Source organism: Callorhinus ursinus, unplaced genomic scaffold (assembly GCF_003265705.2).
Source record: "Callorhinus ursinus isolate GAN/ISIS: 27379988/994484 unplaced genomic scaffold, GSC_fseal_2.0 scaffold8, whole genome shotgun sequence".
NCBI classification, from domain to species: domain Eukaryota; kingdom Metazoa; phylum Chordata; class Mammalia; order Carnivora; family Otariidae; genus Callorhinus; species Callorhinus ursinus.
The window spans coordinates 70,519,901-70,535,127 of NW_027397070.1; the positions used below are offsets into that span (position 1 = coordinate 70,519,901).

At 49.0% G+C, this 15,227-nt stretch overlaps 1 protein-coding gene across 2 annotated transcripts in view; it reads right to left on the reverse strand.

Moving 5' to 3' along the window:
- Positions 1-325: 325 nt before the first annotated feature.
- CINP (cyclin dependent kinase 2 interacting protein) overlaps positions 326-15,227 on the reverse strand; it is a 20,226-nt gene continuing 5,324 nt past the window's right edge. Inside the window, exons 2-6 of one of the 2 annotated variants that reach the window (XM_073895908.1) lie at positions 12,772-12,864; positions 10,105-10,273; positions 7,526-7,652; positions 2,218-2,347; positions 326-807 (exon numbers count right to left, since the gene is read on the reverse strand). In XM_073895908.1, the coding sequence (XP_073752009.1) occupies positions 605-807; positions 2,218-2,347; positions 7,526-7,652; positions 10,105-10,273; positions 12,772-12,864 (722 nt within the window). In that variant the 3' untranslated portion in view covers positions 326-604. The remainder of the gene's footprint in view (positions 808-2,217; positions 2,348-7,525; positions 7,653-10,104; positions 10,274-12,771; positions 12,865-15,227) is intronic. The other variant, XM_025869330.2, reaches the window with a different exon arrangement.

The window sequence follows — 15,227 nt, forward strand, 5'->3', positions numbered from 1 at the left end:
TTTGTCTCTGGGAAGCAAATGGTAGGATCGAGCCCCCAGGATTTGGCTGCAAATGTTGTCAGACTCTAGGACTTGTGCCTGAAGAATCACGTGGCCTGTCATATCCTCAGTCTGCAAATACAGGCAACATTTGTATGGAGTTTTCATGAAGCCGCTCCCTATTACTCAGTTAGCTCTATGGTATCCTAAACATTAGTTGTAATTACAAAACTAACGTGCAAAAAAATTTAAGTACTAGGTATAAAGTAAAAATACCGAACCAGGGCTTTTCTACATAAATGTCATATAAATACAGCTGATTTACAAAAACGAGATCACTTGATCATTCTGGTGAGGAACTCCTTTATTTCATGTAGAAGTCCCCTTGGGTGACAGGTTCACAATAGGTGCAGATGACGCTGTGTGGCAGATGGCTCCCAGCAGCATGGTGTCTGGAGAGGCCACAGGTTGCCGCTGAAGTGATCCAGTCTGGTGGACACTAAGGTCGGAGGGTGGCCCCACCACAGCACTGGGTCGTACGTGAAAGACTGTCCACCATGGGCGCCACAGAAGCAGCCAGTGGTCGGGAGCCTGGAGGCTCAGACTCTGAGGCTGTGCTGGGAGGTCACAGGGCCCGGTGCCCTGTTTCGAGCAGCATGCTTTCCAGAAGCAGCTTGCTGTTGGTCTCCACGTAGGGTTGGTGCAGCCACATTGACAAGTAGCTCAGGGTGAGGTCGTGGTCTGTGGTGTGCGCTAGCTCTTCAATGACCGTGCGTTTCAGAAGAAGCTCCTTCTGGTACATGTCAGACAGCTTGCGGGAAACCTCATCTGAAACAAACGTCTCCCCTTAATAGCACAAATTCACAGAACTGCTCCTGCCTGGGTGTGAGGCGCTACTTTGAAAAGCTCCTCGTTGAAAACTAGACTCAGGGGCGCTCAGTCGGTTAAGCATCTGCCTTTGGCTTAGGTCATGATCCCAGGGTCCTGGGATGGAGCCCCACACTGGGCTCTTTGCTCAGTGGGAGCCTGCTTCTCCCTCTGCCTGCCGCTTCCCCTGCTTGTCCTCTCTGTCTCTTGTAAAATAAATAAATAAAATGTGTAAAAAAAAAAAAAAAAAACTAGACTCAGCAATAGCACGGAGATAAAGAAGGACCAGGTGGGTCTGTATCACTCTGGCTCATGCAGATCAGTAGGATTAGTCAGCATGGTAAGTGTCATGAAATTAATAAGTAGCCTTTTCTGCTCAACTCTTCAGTCCTGTGATGACTATAAACAGCAGATTCACCTCAAACTGACAATATTCCAATAACACATTACATCAAATGGTTTTACCCTTTTCTTCTTTATTTAAAGTGAGGTCTCAAATCGGCATCAAATAGCTAGGCCCTTCTTTTGAACTAACAAAGCTAAAGGTAACTCTGAAGGGTGCCTGGGTGCCTCAGTCGGTTAAGCATCCAACTCTTGATTTCAGCTCAGGTCACAATCTCAGGGTCGTGGGATCGAGCCCCATGTCAGGCTCTGGACGCAGCAGGGAGTTTGTTCCTCTCTCTCTCCCTCTGCCCCTTCCCCTGCTCTCACATGCACGCTTGCTTTCTAAAATAAAGAAATCAAAAAAAAAAAAAAAAAGGTAATTCTGATCTTGTAGAACTTAAGTAATGGATTCCATGTTCCCAGTAGTCTTCTTCTAGGGGGTGGCTAAACTGACTTCAATTTATCTTTTTGTCCCCAATACTGGGCTTGAACTCACAACCCTGAGATCGAGACCTGAGCTGAAATCAAGAGTCAGATGCCTAACTGACTGAGCCATCCAGGTACCCCAAAACCTATCTTTCTGAAAAAGGAAAAAAATTCTGCCTCTGCAGAGGAGGTGGAATTCATTCTACCCATTTTTTTAAGGTTCTTTTTTTTTATTAAGTAATCTCTGTACCCAACGTGGGGCTTGAACTCACAACCCCAAGATCGAAAGTCACAGGCTCTGTGGACTGAGCCAGCTGCGTGTCCCGACCACTTGGTTTTAAAGAGTTAATAAGGGCACCTTGCTTCATGTGTCTCTAATTACATTTAATTCTTTGCTAATTATTAGAGCCAAGAAGAAAGGCCCATTTTAAGATAACCCCAGTCTCCTTCCCTTCCAACAGATCCTCTTGAATTGAATTTCAAACTCTGTCAGGTTCTTCAAGTACGCAAATACTCTCATAATTTCTACTCCTGAGAATCCATGCAGAGAGAACTACTTACAGAAATGGGCTGTGGGCCACGTGTGAAACAGGGGGGGCCGATGCCTCCCGTCCCCACAATGGTAGTTCTCCAGCTCACAAACCCCCTTGGTGGTCGAGGACAGCTTTTCCATTTTCATCTGTATTTTGGCCTGAAAAGGTATTAATTGGGAATAGGAGAACCTTATTTGAAATCGATTCCAGGGGCACCTGGGTGGCTCAGTCGTTAAGCATCTGCCTTCAGCTCAGGTCATGGTCCCAGGGTCCTGGGATCGAGCCCCGCATCGGGCACCCTGCTTGGCGGGGGGCCTGCTTCTCCCTCTCCCATTATTACCCCTGCTTGTGTTCCCTCTCTCGCTGTCTCTCTCTCTGTCAAATAAATAAAAATCTTTAAAAAAAAAAAAAGAAAGAAATTGACTCCAGTCTCAGATTCAGTAACTGTAAGCTTTCAAAGCTAAGAGGTACAAATCTGTTGAGACCTAAAGTCAAATAACTCAACACTGTTCACTCCACGTGCAGCACATTTCCAGGCAGATGGAGCCAGACAGTGGCTACGATCTCATTTATTTGGATTACTTTAGAAATAACGCCTGGATTTCCAGGGCTGGAAAGACAAAGCTTGCTGAGTCCCACTTCCCTAAGATTTCCAAGGGCACTAATTTTTTTTAGCCCCAAACACCTGGAGGAATCACAAGGCAGGCTCTGCTCTTATGGAATGAAAGGAGGAAGGGTATTACATGAGTTCATTTCTGACTTTTACTAACTGCCTCTGGGTTTACTGAAACCTTGAGGCTCGGTTTCCTGGTCTGTGAAACGGTAGTCATGAAAGGCAGTCCCTCACACTTCACACAGGAAGTGGGGAGAACGGATGCCTCAGGGTAGGGTGGGCTCTGCGGGGGAGCCCGGCCACTGCAGGGGACACACGGACGCTGTCGCCGCTGCACAGATGAGCCAGCACAGACTGCTCTGACAAAGTGCTAACATGGCAGCCAGAAGGACTGAGTATTTCTGAAGTACCTAGTTGGAGCTACAGAAGGGTTTGTTACATAAAGGGGCCGAGTAACTAAGATTCCAGATTTCAGCAGCACAGACCCACTAAGACCACATTTCTAACCCCTACGTATACTTAACCCCATGTGCACAGGGGTGAATACCCATAGATCTATAAATTGTCAAATCTGAATTCCTTACACTTGGTCCTTCAGCCACTCTCTAATTGTGCCGGATGTGGTATGCACCAAGTTTGGCTAACATTGATTTTTAAGGGACTACATTCCTTTCCCCAGTCTTTTTAGGTTTGATCTTTCACTTGGCCCCACACAAGAGGTAGGACTCAGCATTTCTGTATTACAGCTGGGACAATTCTCAGGGCTGCTGAGCTAGGGAAGGTCAAAGCCAGCACCCCACACCATGCTTCCTGACCCCACATCCCTTGGCATGCCATCCTCTGTCCTCTGCGTCCTGCCACCTAATTCAAAGAAAAGCTTATAAATGATCAGGAGAGCAAGGAAAATCCTGAAGGCCTGACACAGGCCTGCAGTGCCACGCGCAGCTTGGTCATCAACAGAGACACAGATTATGCACGGTGGGCAGCCCTAAGCCTGCAGGGCATGAACGGAGGCGCACACTCCCAGCTCAACCCCCTCCCACAGACCAAACTGCAAAACGTTCGTCCACGTTAGGGAAGGGGGTGCCTCAAAGCCCCCTGCCAAGGTCAAATTCATTAAAGACACTTAAAGCCAAGTCTGGGAAACCATTCTCTCCAAAAGCTGGAAAACAGGACAAATAATACTAAAAGCCTTATCACATCAACTTTTGGTTTTGAACATAGAACTTGTTTCCAAACCACTTCAAAATAGAATAAATTCCCTGGAGCAGAGGATTTCAGTGCCTGATGGCTGCCACCCAGATCTTGGTTTCTAAAACCATCCTCCAATAAGAGGAACCAGGGCTCCTTGGAGAAATGGCTGATCCTAGAACCGAGGCAGGAAATACACAAGATGGGCCTCGAACATCTTGTAATGCTAGAAAGTAAGGAAGTGTTCCAAAAAACCCAAACCAAAAACTCACAATGACGGAAACCTGTCAAAGGGACATAGGAGCCAACGGAACTCGTAATGGCCGAAGCAGGAACAATTTGAACAAAACAAAGCAGTACTGTATTACAACCCAAAGTGGAAAACAAATAGCCATGAGTCCACACTGCTAGAAATGCATGGTCCAGTAATTCACAGGTGGGGGGAGACAGACATAATTTATGTACATGCTACACCCTCAGGAGGTGGGACAGAACTTCCCACTCCTTCAGTGTGGGCTGTGTGGACAGCGGGAAGGGAGCTCCTTTTACAGAGAAACCTGACAACACCTCAGCCAGGCGGTCAAGGTCAACACCCAGAGCCCTTGCCGGGATGTGATGAGACCTTGTCTCTGAGGTCTCCCCCGAAGAACCCACAACCCCGGCCAAATCAGGAGAAAGTCATCAGACCCCAAGTGAGGGAGAGCTGCAAAATGCCTGGCCCATCCTCCTCAGAACTGTCACTGTTACAAAAACCAAGGGAAGTCTGTGAGACTGTGGCGGCCTTTGAAAGACAGAAAACTTCCCTTCTTGGGAAAAAGGGACTCAGCCCCAGGCTCAGAGACTTTGGCTGGGAAGCAATATTCAGCTAACGCGCATGCGTGCGTGCGTGTCTGTGTGTGATGTGATTTTAATTGTATTACAGAAAAACATTAATCAACAGGATAGGATTAATACAAATTGTGAGGTAGGCCTAAGAATGGATGAAATGTACGTACACTGATGTAGTTCTACCCAGGAGTTAACTCCTCCGTGATCTTTGTGATGAACCCACCGAGTAACCATCCAGCCCTTTGGGGGCACATTTCCCACCACTGGACACACCAGATCCGTGGGAGCCCCTTCCAGCTCTGGACGGGACTTGCAACCTTGTTCTCTGGTGGGAGCCAAAGCTTCTGCCAATCCCGGGGTCTCCCTTGTCCCCTCAGAGGCCTCAAAAAAACCAGTGGACCATTTCCTGTTCTTGGGACAGCCTTCTGGCTACAACGGTGGCTGTTCTGTCTGCTGGTTCCCCCTTTCCTGGGCTAGAACTCCAGTTCCCCCAATTACTTCTCTTTGACAAGGCCTGTCCCCATCCAAACACGCATCCACGCTGTCTCTGTCTGTGTTGATGGCTGGGCCCATCATTTTGTTGGCTGTCATGGACACAGCCCAGGCCTTATATGAAGATCTTGGGAACTCGGCTGACCATGAGCGGGTGGTCACCTACAACCCAGTGGCCACCTTCCCCTGGCCTGCCTCACCCTGGGCCTGTGCTGCGGGTCAGAGGGACCAAGGGCAGGCACCCCACCTTTCCTCTGCTGCTGCCCAGTTCATCGAGCCTGCCGGCTGGGTTTCCGACACCTTGACTCTCCCTGCTAACATCTTCCCACGCTGCCCCTCCTCAGTGCAGGTCAGTGGGGCTGACGAAGGGGTCCAGGGTACCAGCCTGCCACTTAAGAATGGGGAGAACCTAGGACAAACAAAGCCAATCACTCCTGGCGTGCCTGAAACGAAAGGCACACACCCTCTTCCCTATCGGCCACTCCTCTGAAACTTTTTCCTGATGGGCCTACCTCCACAGTTACAAATGAGAACGTGTGATCTAACAAGAGCCAAGTGACATTTAAAAACAAAATCCTTTCAGATTTTTTTTTTTTTTTTTTACATTTTATAAAAGCCACATTAGTATGTGTTGAAAATGTTTCTTGTTCTAACACAGCTTTGAGATTCTGTGACAGGCTTTATCCTGGAAGGGAACAAGAGATGAAGAGGCTCTGGTGGGAGGCGGTGGCTCATCAAAACGACACGCAGCGAGGCGGTCAGGGCTGGCGTGCAGAGGACTGAGCACCACGTGTAGCTTTTTGGCTGTTTAAATTATTTTAATACTGGAATTCAGCCACCCACTTTCTTTTCTTTTAGGAACAATACGTGCACCTGCTTTTTTTGTTCAAACAAAAACAAATTTTTAAAAGATTTATTTATTGGGGCACCTGGGTGGCTCAGTCGTTAAGCGTCTGCCTTCGGCTCAGGTCATGATCCCAGGGTCCTGGGATCGAGCCCCGCATCGGGCTCCCTGCTCGGCGGGAAGCCTGCTTCTCCCTCTCCCACTCCCCCTGCTTGTGTTCCCTCTCTTGCTGTGTCTCTGTCAAATAAATAAATAAAATCTTTAAAAAAAAAAAGATTTAATTTATTTATTTGAGAGAGGGAGGGGGGAGAGTGCGCATGGGGGGAGGGGCAGGGGGAGAGAGAGAATCTCAAGCAGACTCTGTACTGAGTGTGGAGCTGGACACGGGGCTCGATCCCACAACCCTGAGATCACAACCTGAGCCGAAACCAAGAGTTGGATGCTTAACCGACTGAGCCACCCAGGCTCACCAAACAAAAATATTTGCCACGATAGAATGGGTTAATTTGGGAAAAAGAAAACAAAACAAGTGGGCAGTTTTGCATAACTGAGAACTTTGCCAATTTCAATCGCTTATTTGGCCTGTGCCCAGTCCCTGCTGGTCAGGAGCTCCGCGTGCAGACCTCACCTGCCAGAGACACGGCCGCGAACATGGAAACAAACGAAGAAAGATCTCACATAGCCCACACGGCCAGAGCCAGCAAGACCCCGTGTGACTCCCCCGTGACGGCCATGATCGACCTTTTACCGCCCATCTGCACGTACCCACCGACCTTTGTCCCACATTCTCCTTACATAAACCTGCAAGTCTTTCCAGCACTTGGGAGACGGTCTTTGCGACACTAGTCCGTGGTCCTCCCGGTGTCAGCCTCACTGGTCGGCCTCGCTGAAATAAACTCCTTTCTTGTGTCCCCACCACTCGTCTCTCTGCCTGTGCATTTTCTCAGCGGTGAGTGGTTGAGCCTGGTGTGTTTGGGACCCCGGAGCCAGGTGCTCGTGCACCCCTGCGCGCCGGCTACACCACCATTCGCTTCTGTACCATCTGTGGCTCGCTACGTGGTGGAGCTGAGTGGTGACGAGACACAGTAGGGCCCACAAAGCCCAAAATATTTACCACGTGGAGCCCTCCAAAGGGGGTCAGATGGACCCAGACATCACATGGGGCAGAAAGCACAAAGGTCTAGGACAGCATCCTCGGGAGCATCGAGATTTAGGGGGCAAATGGAGGAGGCCGAGGAGGGAAAGGCAAGTGTCTGGGGGAAAGGGTCTCCCACAGTGTGGACACCTGCCAGGTGCCGAGAAAGTCCCAAGGACACCCCCAGGATTCGGTGACTGCGAGCACAGGTGGCCGGGGGCTCCGGATCTCACCAAAGCATCGAAGGTGGTCTGCAGCTCCTCACACAGCGTCTCTAGCTCCTTGCTGTATTCCGGAAGCGTCTTGTGCACATCCTCCCCGGAAGCCGGGCTGCCCTGTAACTCAGTCCCATCTTCGCTCCTGGACAAAATGGAGAAGAGCGCGAACCACGTACGCTCCCTAGAAAGTGCCATCTCCACACAACAGTGTCAGGCATGTGGCCCAGGTGTTATTTCACGGGCCTGTAACATATGCTTACTTATTATTCACCAGCACGATGGACAGCCCACCAGCTCTGCACTGGGGGGAGTCGGCTGAAGGCAGCCCTGTGGCGTCCTTAGCCTAGGGCTCTGTGCTGGGCGTACAAAGATGAACGAGACAGGACCGTTTCCCCAGAGTTCACCATCGGGAATGGTCTGGTACACCGAAGCCTGTGGCCCGTGGGGCATGAGATTAATCTAGCGTGGTCACAACGCTTCAGAGAAAAATTAAACATAAAACCAGAAGAGACAGTATCAGGGAGCTCCTTCTGCAGACAGGCCAAGAACTGTCTCTTGCTGAGCGGGCCTCGGGAGGAAGAGGCAGCAGAGGGCCAGCGGCGGGAGACGTGTGCCGGGAACGGGCCCGAGCCAGGGGACAGCAGTGGAGACGCTCGACTCTGGCTTGCAGACAATGACAGAGGAACACAGAATTATGACTGAGAAATAAGAAACTATACACGCAGGAAAGTGCAAAGAACAATGAAGCAAACCTTCCAATCAGAATCGGCAACCGCTAACAGGTTTTCCGAGGACTCCTTTGTCTTTTTTAAAGAAATTGCTAAGGGGGATGGGGAGCGCCTGGGTGGCTCAGTCAATAAGCGTCTGCCTTCCGCTCAGGTCGTGATCCCAGGGTCCTGGGATCGAGTCCCGCATCGGGACTCCCACCCAACACGCATCCGGCTCCCTGCTCATCGGGGGAGTCTGCTTCTCCCTCTGCCTCTGCCCCTTCCCCAGCTTGTGCTCTCTCTCTCTCTCTCTCTCTCTCTCTCTCAAATAAATAAATAAGTAAAACATCTTAAAAAAAAGAAATTGCTGAGGAAAAATACCCTCCTATGTCTCCTCTACTCTCCATCCTCCACCGGATGGTCACCTGGTCACCACAGGTGGGGAGGGGGTTTCTCCACACCAAGCAATTCTCACAGCCTGCGGCCGTTCTCACAGTTAACTCTACCTGTTGGAGAGACTACCTATGGGAGGTAGGCAGACACTACCTATTGGAGACAGACTCCGATCCCACAGGTCAATGCTTGGCCCCACAAGACTGGCCCCGCTCAACTCCAGGCACTAACTGCAAGCCCAAGGTGTTCGCTGTGCTTCTGACCAACGGGCTATGCATAAGAGGTTCCCACGAGCCACCCCCTTGGATTTGAAGGATTTGCTGCAGCAGCTCACAGAACTCAGGAAAATGGTTTACTTACTAGATTGCCGGTTTATTAAAAAGGATATTAAAGGCTATGAAAGAACAGCCAAAAGAAGAGGTACATAGAGCAAGGTCTGGAAGGGTCTTGACCACAGGGGCTTGGGTCCCTGTGGAGTTTGGGGGCCACCCTTCCAGCATGGAGAGGTGTTATTGTTCACCAAACCAGAATCTCTCTAAACTCCAACTTTTTGGGTTTCTATGGAGGCTTCATTGTGTAGGCATGATTGATTAAATCATTGGCCACTGGTGTATCATTCAACCTCCAGCCCCTCTCCCCCTGCCTGAGAGGTGGGGTGAGGGGGTAGAGCTGAAAGTTCACGCTCTCTAATGCCCTGCTTGGTTCCCATGGGGCCTTCCAGAAGTCACCTCCTTAGCATGAACTCAGGGGTGGCTGGAAGGGACATGTTATGAATAACAGGACATCCTTTCACCTGGATCATTCTGGGGGACAAAAGACCAAATATTAGAACAGAGGATGCTCCTATTGCTCTTATCCATTGGGAAGTCGGAGGGGTTTTCGGAGCTGTAGGCCAGGAACAGGGAGGGAGACCAAAGAGATAGTTCTTACTATCAATCACAACATCACAGAAACAAAGCACAATGTTGTGAAATCAAAATCCTGCTGATCTCCCACCCAACACTCATCCATCCTAAAGGTGTGAGCTTCACGACTGGGCCCGCGTCCTTCCAATTCATTTTCAGAATTTTATTTTATTTTATTTTTTTAAAGATTTTATTTATTTATTCATGACAGACAGAGAGAGAGAGAGAAAGAAGCAGAGGGAGAAGCAGGCTCCCAAGGCGCAGGGAGCCCGATGCGGGACTCGATCCCAGGACCCTGGGATCATGACCTGAGCCGAAGGCAGACACTTAACCATCTGAGCCACCCAGGCGCCCTCATTTTCAGAATTTTATATACAGCCATAACAATGAATGACAGGTAGCATAATTTTGTATTTAAAATGGACATACATATACAGTTTATACTTGCATACATCATTTTACCACGTGCTCTTCTTCTTAATATAATGTTGATAAAGACTACCATTCCCACCCTAAAAGACTCCCGGGAGACTTGTGCCCGATCACTAAGGGTGCGGGGCTCAGAGCACGAGGAACTCTACATACTTACCATAACCTGGTTTTCAGGTTGGCAATATTATTTGCAGTAGCAAAACCTGTGTCGTTGAGGGTTTCCCATTTCAAGATTAAATTATGCCAATCAGCTGCATTGTCCTTAATTTTTCTTGCACTGACAGATAAGACAGGTTTTCTGGGCGTTGTGCTCCCAAGAGGGTTTGCTGATGGGCAGTAAAAGAAACACAATGATTACAAATTTGTGAAAATAAATAAAAGGAACCTCATTTAAAATGGAGTTGGGAAGCCATGCGAGGGCAGCTCTCACACACACACACATGACTTGTAGCCTGCACAACCAGCAGGAAGGACGAAGATAAGAATTATTACAAGGGAGGACATTTTTCACATAGGAATTTCATTTACTGCTTTTAAGAAAAAGAAGATCCCTCCCTGTTCCAGCAACAAGGCATCAACCACCACTTACAGCTGATGAGAAACCACTACAACCTCAAACTCTTGTTCTTCTCCACAGAATATGTGTTCAACACCTCCCCACTTCCCCCTAAAACCTAATTAAAGCTGACCTTCCCTTTGTCTCTTCCGACTTGCCTACGATTTGTCATAGCGAATTGTCCAGAATTGCAATTCCTTTGCGATTCCTGAATAAACTCATTTTTTGACTTAGAAATGTTCTTTGCTTTGTTTATTTTTTTTTTAAGATTTTATTTATTTATTTGAGAGAGAGCAAGCAAGCAAGAGAGCACAAGCAGGGGGAGTGGCAGAGGGAGAGGAAGAAGCAGGCTCCCTGCCAAGCAAGGAGCCTGATGCAGGGCTCAATCCCAGGACCCTGAAATCATGACCTGAGCCAAAGGCAGATGTTTAACCAACTGAGCCACCCAGGTGTCCCCTTAAGTTTCTTTTTTTTTTTTTAAAGATTTTATTTATTTATTTTGACAGAGAGAGACACAGCGAGAGAAGGAACACAAGCAGGGGGAGTGGGAGAGGGAGAAGCAGGCTTCCCGCGGAGCAGGGAGCCCGATGCGGGGCTCGATCCCAGGACCCTGGGATCACGACCTGAGCCGAAGGCAGACGCTCAACCATCTGAGCCACCCAGGCGCCCCTCCCCTTAAGTTTCTTAAGACTTGTTTTGTGGCCTTGTTTTGTGATCTATCATGGAATATGTTTCATATCCCCTTGAAAAGAAGGTGTAACTGCTGTTTCTGGATGGAGTTTTCTGTATGTCTATTAGGTCCAATTAGTCCATAGTATTATTCAAGGCCATCTGTTTATTTTTCCTTTTTTTTTTTAAGGTTTTATTTATTTATTTGACAGAGAGAGAGAGAGCACAAGCAAGGGGAGCAGCAGAGGCAGAGGGAGAAGCAGGCTTCCCGCAGAGCAGGGAGCCCGATGCGGGGCTTGATCCCAGGACCCCGGGATCCTGACCTGAGCCGAAGGCAGACGCTTAGCAGACTGAGCCACCCGGGCGCCCCTCTTTGCTCTGTTTAAAGTTTACATTACTTGGTGGTCAGAGTGGGACCCGAAGGAGGGGACCCCAGGGATGACGACCCTCAGGCCTGAGCAAGGCGTCTATGTAGAGCCTTCATCCTCACCCCTTTGGAGAGTCTCTCAGATTTCGAACCCTCCCTTTGGTGGAGCACCCGACTTTATTCAGGATCTGTTTAAAGTATTCGCTTATTTTCCGAACCTCAGATTTTGAGTAATGGGATTTTGACTCTCTACACTCTCTCAGGAGGGTCCTCCTTCTGGGACCCCATCCGGTTTTATGTTTAAAAGCTATGGTCCTGGGGCGCCTGGGTGGCTCAGTCGGTGAAGCAGCTGCCTTCGGCTCAGGTCGTGATCCCAGGGTCCTGGGATCGAGCCCCACATCGGGCTCCCTACTCAGCGGGAAGCCTGCTTCTCCCTCTCCCTCTGCCCCTCCCCCTGCTCGTGCTTGCTCTCTTTCTCTCTCTCAAATAAACAAATAAAAATTTAAAAAAGAGAAAAGAAATAACAGGTGTTGATAAGGATGTGGAGAAAAACGAACCCTCACGAACTGTTAGTGGGAATGCATTTTGACTAAATGGACCAACTTAACCAAAGATGAATTAAAATTTCAATGCCCATTATGGGAAAGTCTTGACCCCCCCCAAAAAAAACTTTTCTCAGAACCTAATTAGAAAGCTCTGACTCTAAAACAGACTCCGTGGGATGCCCAATTTAATAGGTACCTGGAGGCTTCTAAACAGATTCAGGACTCTCAAGTAGCCTCTTTATAAAATACTGATTTCAAATTAACGGAGCAACAATCAAAGGAAGACACAAATCTTCTGAGGCCTCTTGCTCCCCTCCTGTCTTCTTGGTCGCAGGATGTGCCCAACAGCCATCTTACGCAAAGCACACAAAGCACGCAGCCACCTTCCCCTTTCCCTCCCGCACGGACCCCACCCCCTTTATACCCTGCACTTCCTCATTCAATCCTCTCTCTGGACATCCTTCCCTTCCTCTCCCAAACCCATTAAAACCTGCCCCATTAAAGTCAGACCCTCCGAGGATCCAAATACCAAACCCCTAATTTGTCATGTGCCCTGGACTAAGGGTGAATTAGGAGCTATAGTCAAAGACCTTCCCAAAGTGAGATTTGGGGCTCTCAGATTTGCTGAGGATCCTCATAGATCCTCATAGATATGCTGAGTAATTTAAGATGGTGATTCAAACTTATCAACTGGGTTTCTCAGATTCACATCCGCTATTACATATGCTTGCTGTCCAGGGCCAGTCCAAGCACTGGATGAACTCTGCCGCTCAGATAATCCTGGTGAGAGAGGACGTCAAGGGCCTCCATTCTGACCTCAGTCAGTACTTCCTACATGACTAAGTTCTTTTCAGCTTATCTCTTCACATAAAAAAAGAGCCAACTGGCAAAGCCTCCCGTGAGGGGAACCAAAACCACCCCCCCAACCCCAAGCAACAAGGACTGCCCCGAGCCAGCAAGACCTCTCAGGACCGAGCCCAGGACAATGAGACTGGACCTTCGCTGCCCCTGCACATACCCACCCACCTTTGCCCAACATCCTCCTTACATAAACCTGGAAGGATCTTCAGTACTTGGGAGACGGTCTTTGAGACGCTAGTCCGTGGTCCTCCCAGTGTCAGCCTCGCTGAAATAAACTCCTTTCTTGTGTCCCCACCACTCACCTCTCTGCCTGTGGATTTTCTCTGTGACGAGTGGCCGAGCCTGGTGTGTTTGGGACCCCGGAGCCAGGTGCTTGTGCACCCTTGTGCGCCGGCTACATGGAGGGATCTCTAGAACCACAGATGGGGTACTATCCCCTGCCAAGCTCCTGCAGGCACTAAATGACTTTACCAGACAATTCCTAGGGCTTTCCCACAACCTGCTGAACACACTATGAATCAGGCTTGTACCCAGAAACCCAACAAACCCATGCATGCTTATTATAGTTGGCTCCAAGTTACTGTGGGGATTTTTTTGTTTTTGTTTTTATTTTTTTAGAGAGAGAGAATCTTAAGCAGGCTCCACCTTAGCATGAACCCGATGCAGGGCTTGATCTCATGACCCTGAGATCATGTTGGATGCTTAACCAACTGAGCCACCCAGGTGCCTCTCCAAATTGTTTTTAAAGAAAATTCTGGTCTTCCTTTAAACACTGAATCTACTTGGATAGCCTTGAACTCTGTGTTCATTACTGGGCAGATCTTCCAGCTCATTATTGGGTGGATCTTCTAATTAAAAGGACCAGATGAGGGACACCTGGGTGGCTCAGTTGGTTAAGCGTCGGCCTTCCGCTCAGGTCATGATCTCAGGGTCCTGGGATGGAGCCCCGCACCGGGCTCCCTGCTCAGCAAGGGGTCTGCTTCTCTCTCTTTCTCTACCCTCCTCCCGCTGGTGCGCGCGCTCTCTCTCTCTCTCTCTCTCTCGTGCTTACTCACCCTCTCTCTCTCAAATAAATAAATCAAATTAAAAAAAAAAAGAAAGCTTAATAAATCCCCCTGCCCTTGGCCATCCCAATGATCAACTTCCCTTTTATATATGAAAAGGAAGGGAACTTCCTGGGGTTACTCACCCCAAACACAGGGATCACCATCGACCCTATAGGGCATTACAGCCAACAACAGGCCGTGTGGCACCAGGCACCTTGCCTCAGAGCCATTCTTGCCACCACCCTTTTGGCTAAGGGCAGCAAGGAGATAGTTCTGGGATCCCTGTAGCCATCTCCGACCCCATGCAGTAGAAGCCCTCCTGAACACCCACCACCCTCCAGCCAGTCGTCTCTCCTACCAAGTCCTCTTTCTAACCAGCCCTCCCAGAGCTCCTTCTCGCTGCAGTCACCTCCCTGTTCATGCCTAACTGACAGATCACCTCCTGACTCCCTCCCATGATGACTTACATCCTTTGGATGATGCTGACTTCTCATGGTTCCCTGATGGTTTTTATTTGAGAGGGAGAAATGGCAAATGTTGTGTTGGATATGCACTTGCAACTCCCTCTGAAGTAACTGAGTGAGACCTATACCTTTGGCTACTTCACCCCAACAAGCTGAGCTGTACACCCTCATGTGGCGGCATGTTCGCCAAGGGGATAACTGTCAACATTTACGCTGACAGCAGATATGCCTTAGGAGTGGCTCACAATTTTGTAATGTGATGGAAACAATGTGGCTTCCTACTTTTAGCAGGGAGAAAATTTTAAATGGGTCTTATGTCCAAAATTTATTAGGTGCTATACTCCTATCAGCTGCTCTGGCTATTATGATTATTATTATTATTATTAGAGAGAGAGAGCATGAAGGGGCCCGCGTTGGGCTCCATGTTGGGTGTGGAGCCTGCTTGAGATTCTCTCCTTCCTCCCCCACAGCTTGTATGCACACGTGCACGCATTCTCTCTCTCTAAAAAGAAGAAGAAGAAGAAGAAGAAGAAGAAGAAGAAGAAGAAGAAAAGAAAAGAGAAGAAAGAAGGAGGAGGAGGAGGAGGAGGAGGAAGGAGAAGAAGAAGGAAGGAGGGAGAAGAAGGGAGAAGGAGGGAGAAGAAGGGAGGAGGAGGAGGAGGAGGAGGAGGAGGAGGAGGAGGAGGAGGAGGAGGAGGAGGAGGAGAAGAAGGAGGAGGAGAAGGAGGAGAAGAAGGAGGAGGAGAAGAAGAAGAAGAAGGAGGAGGAGAAG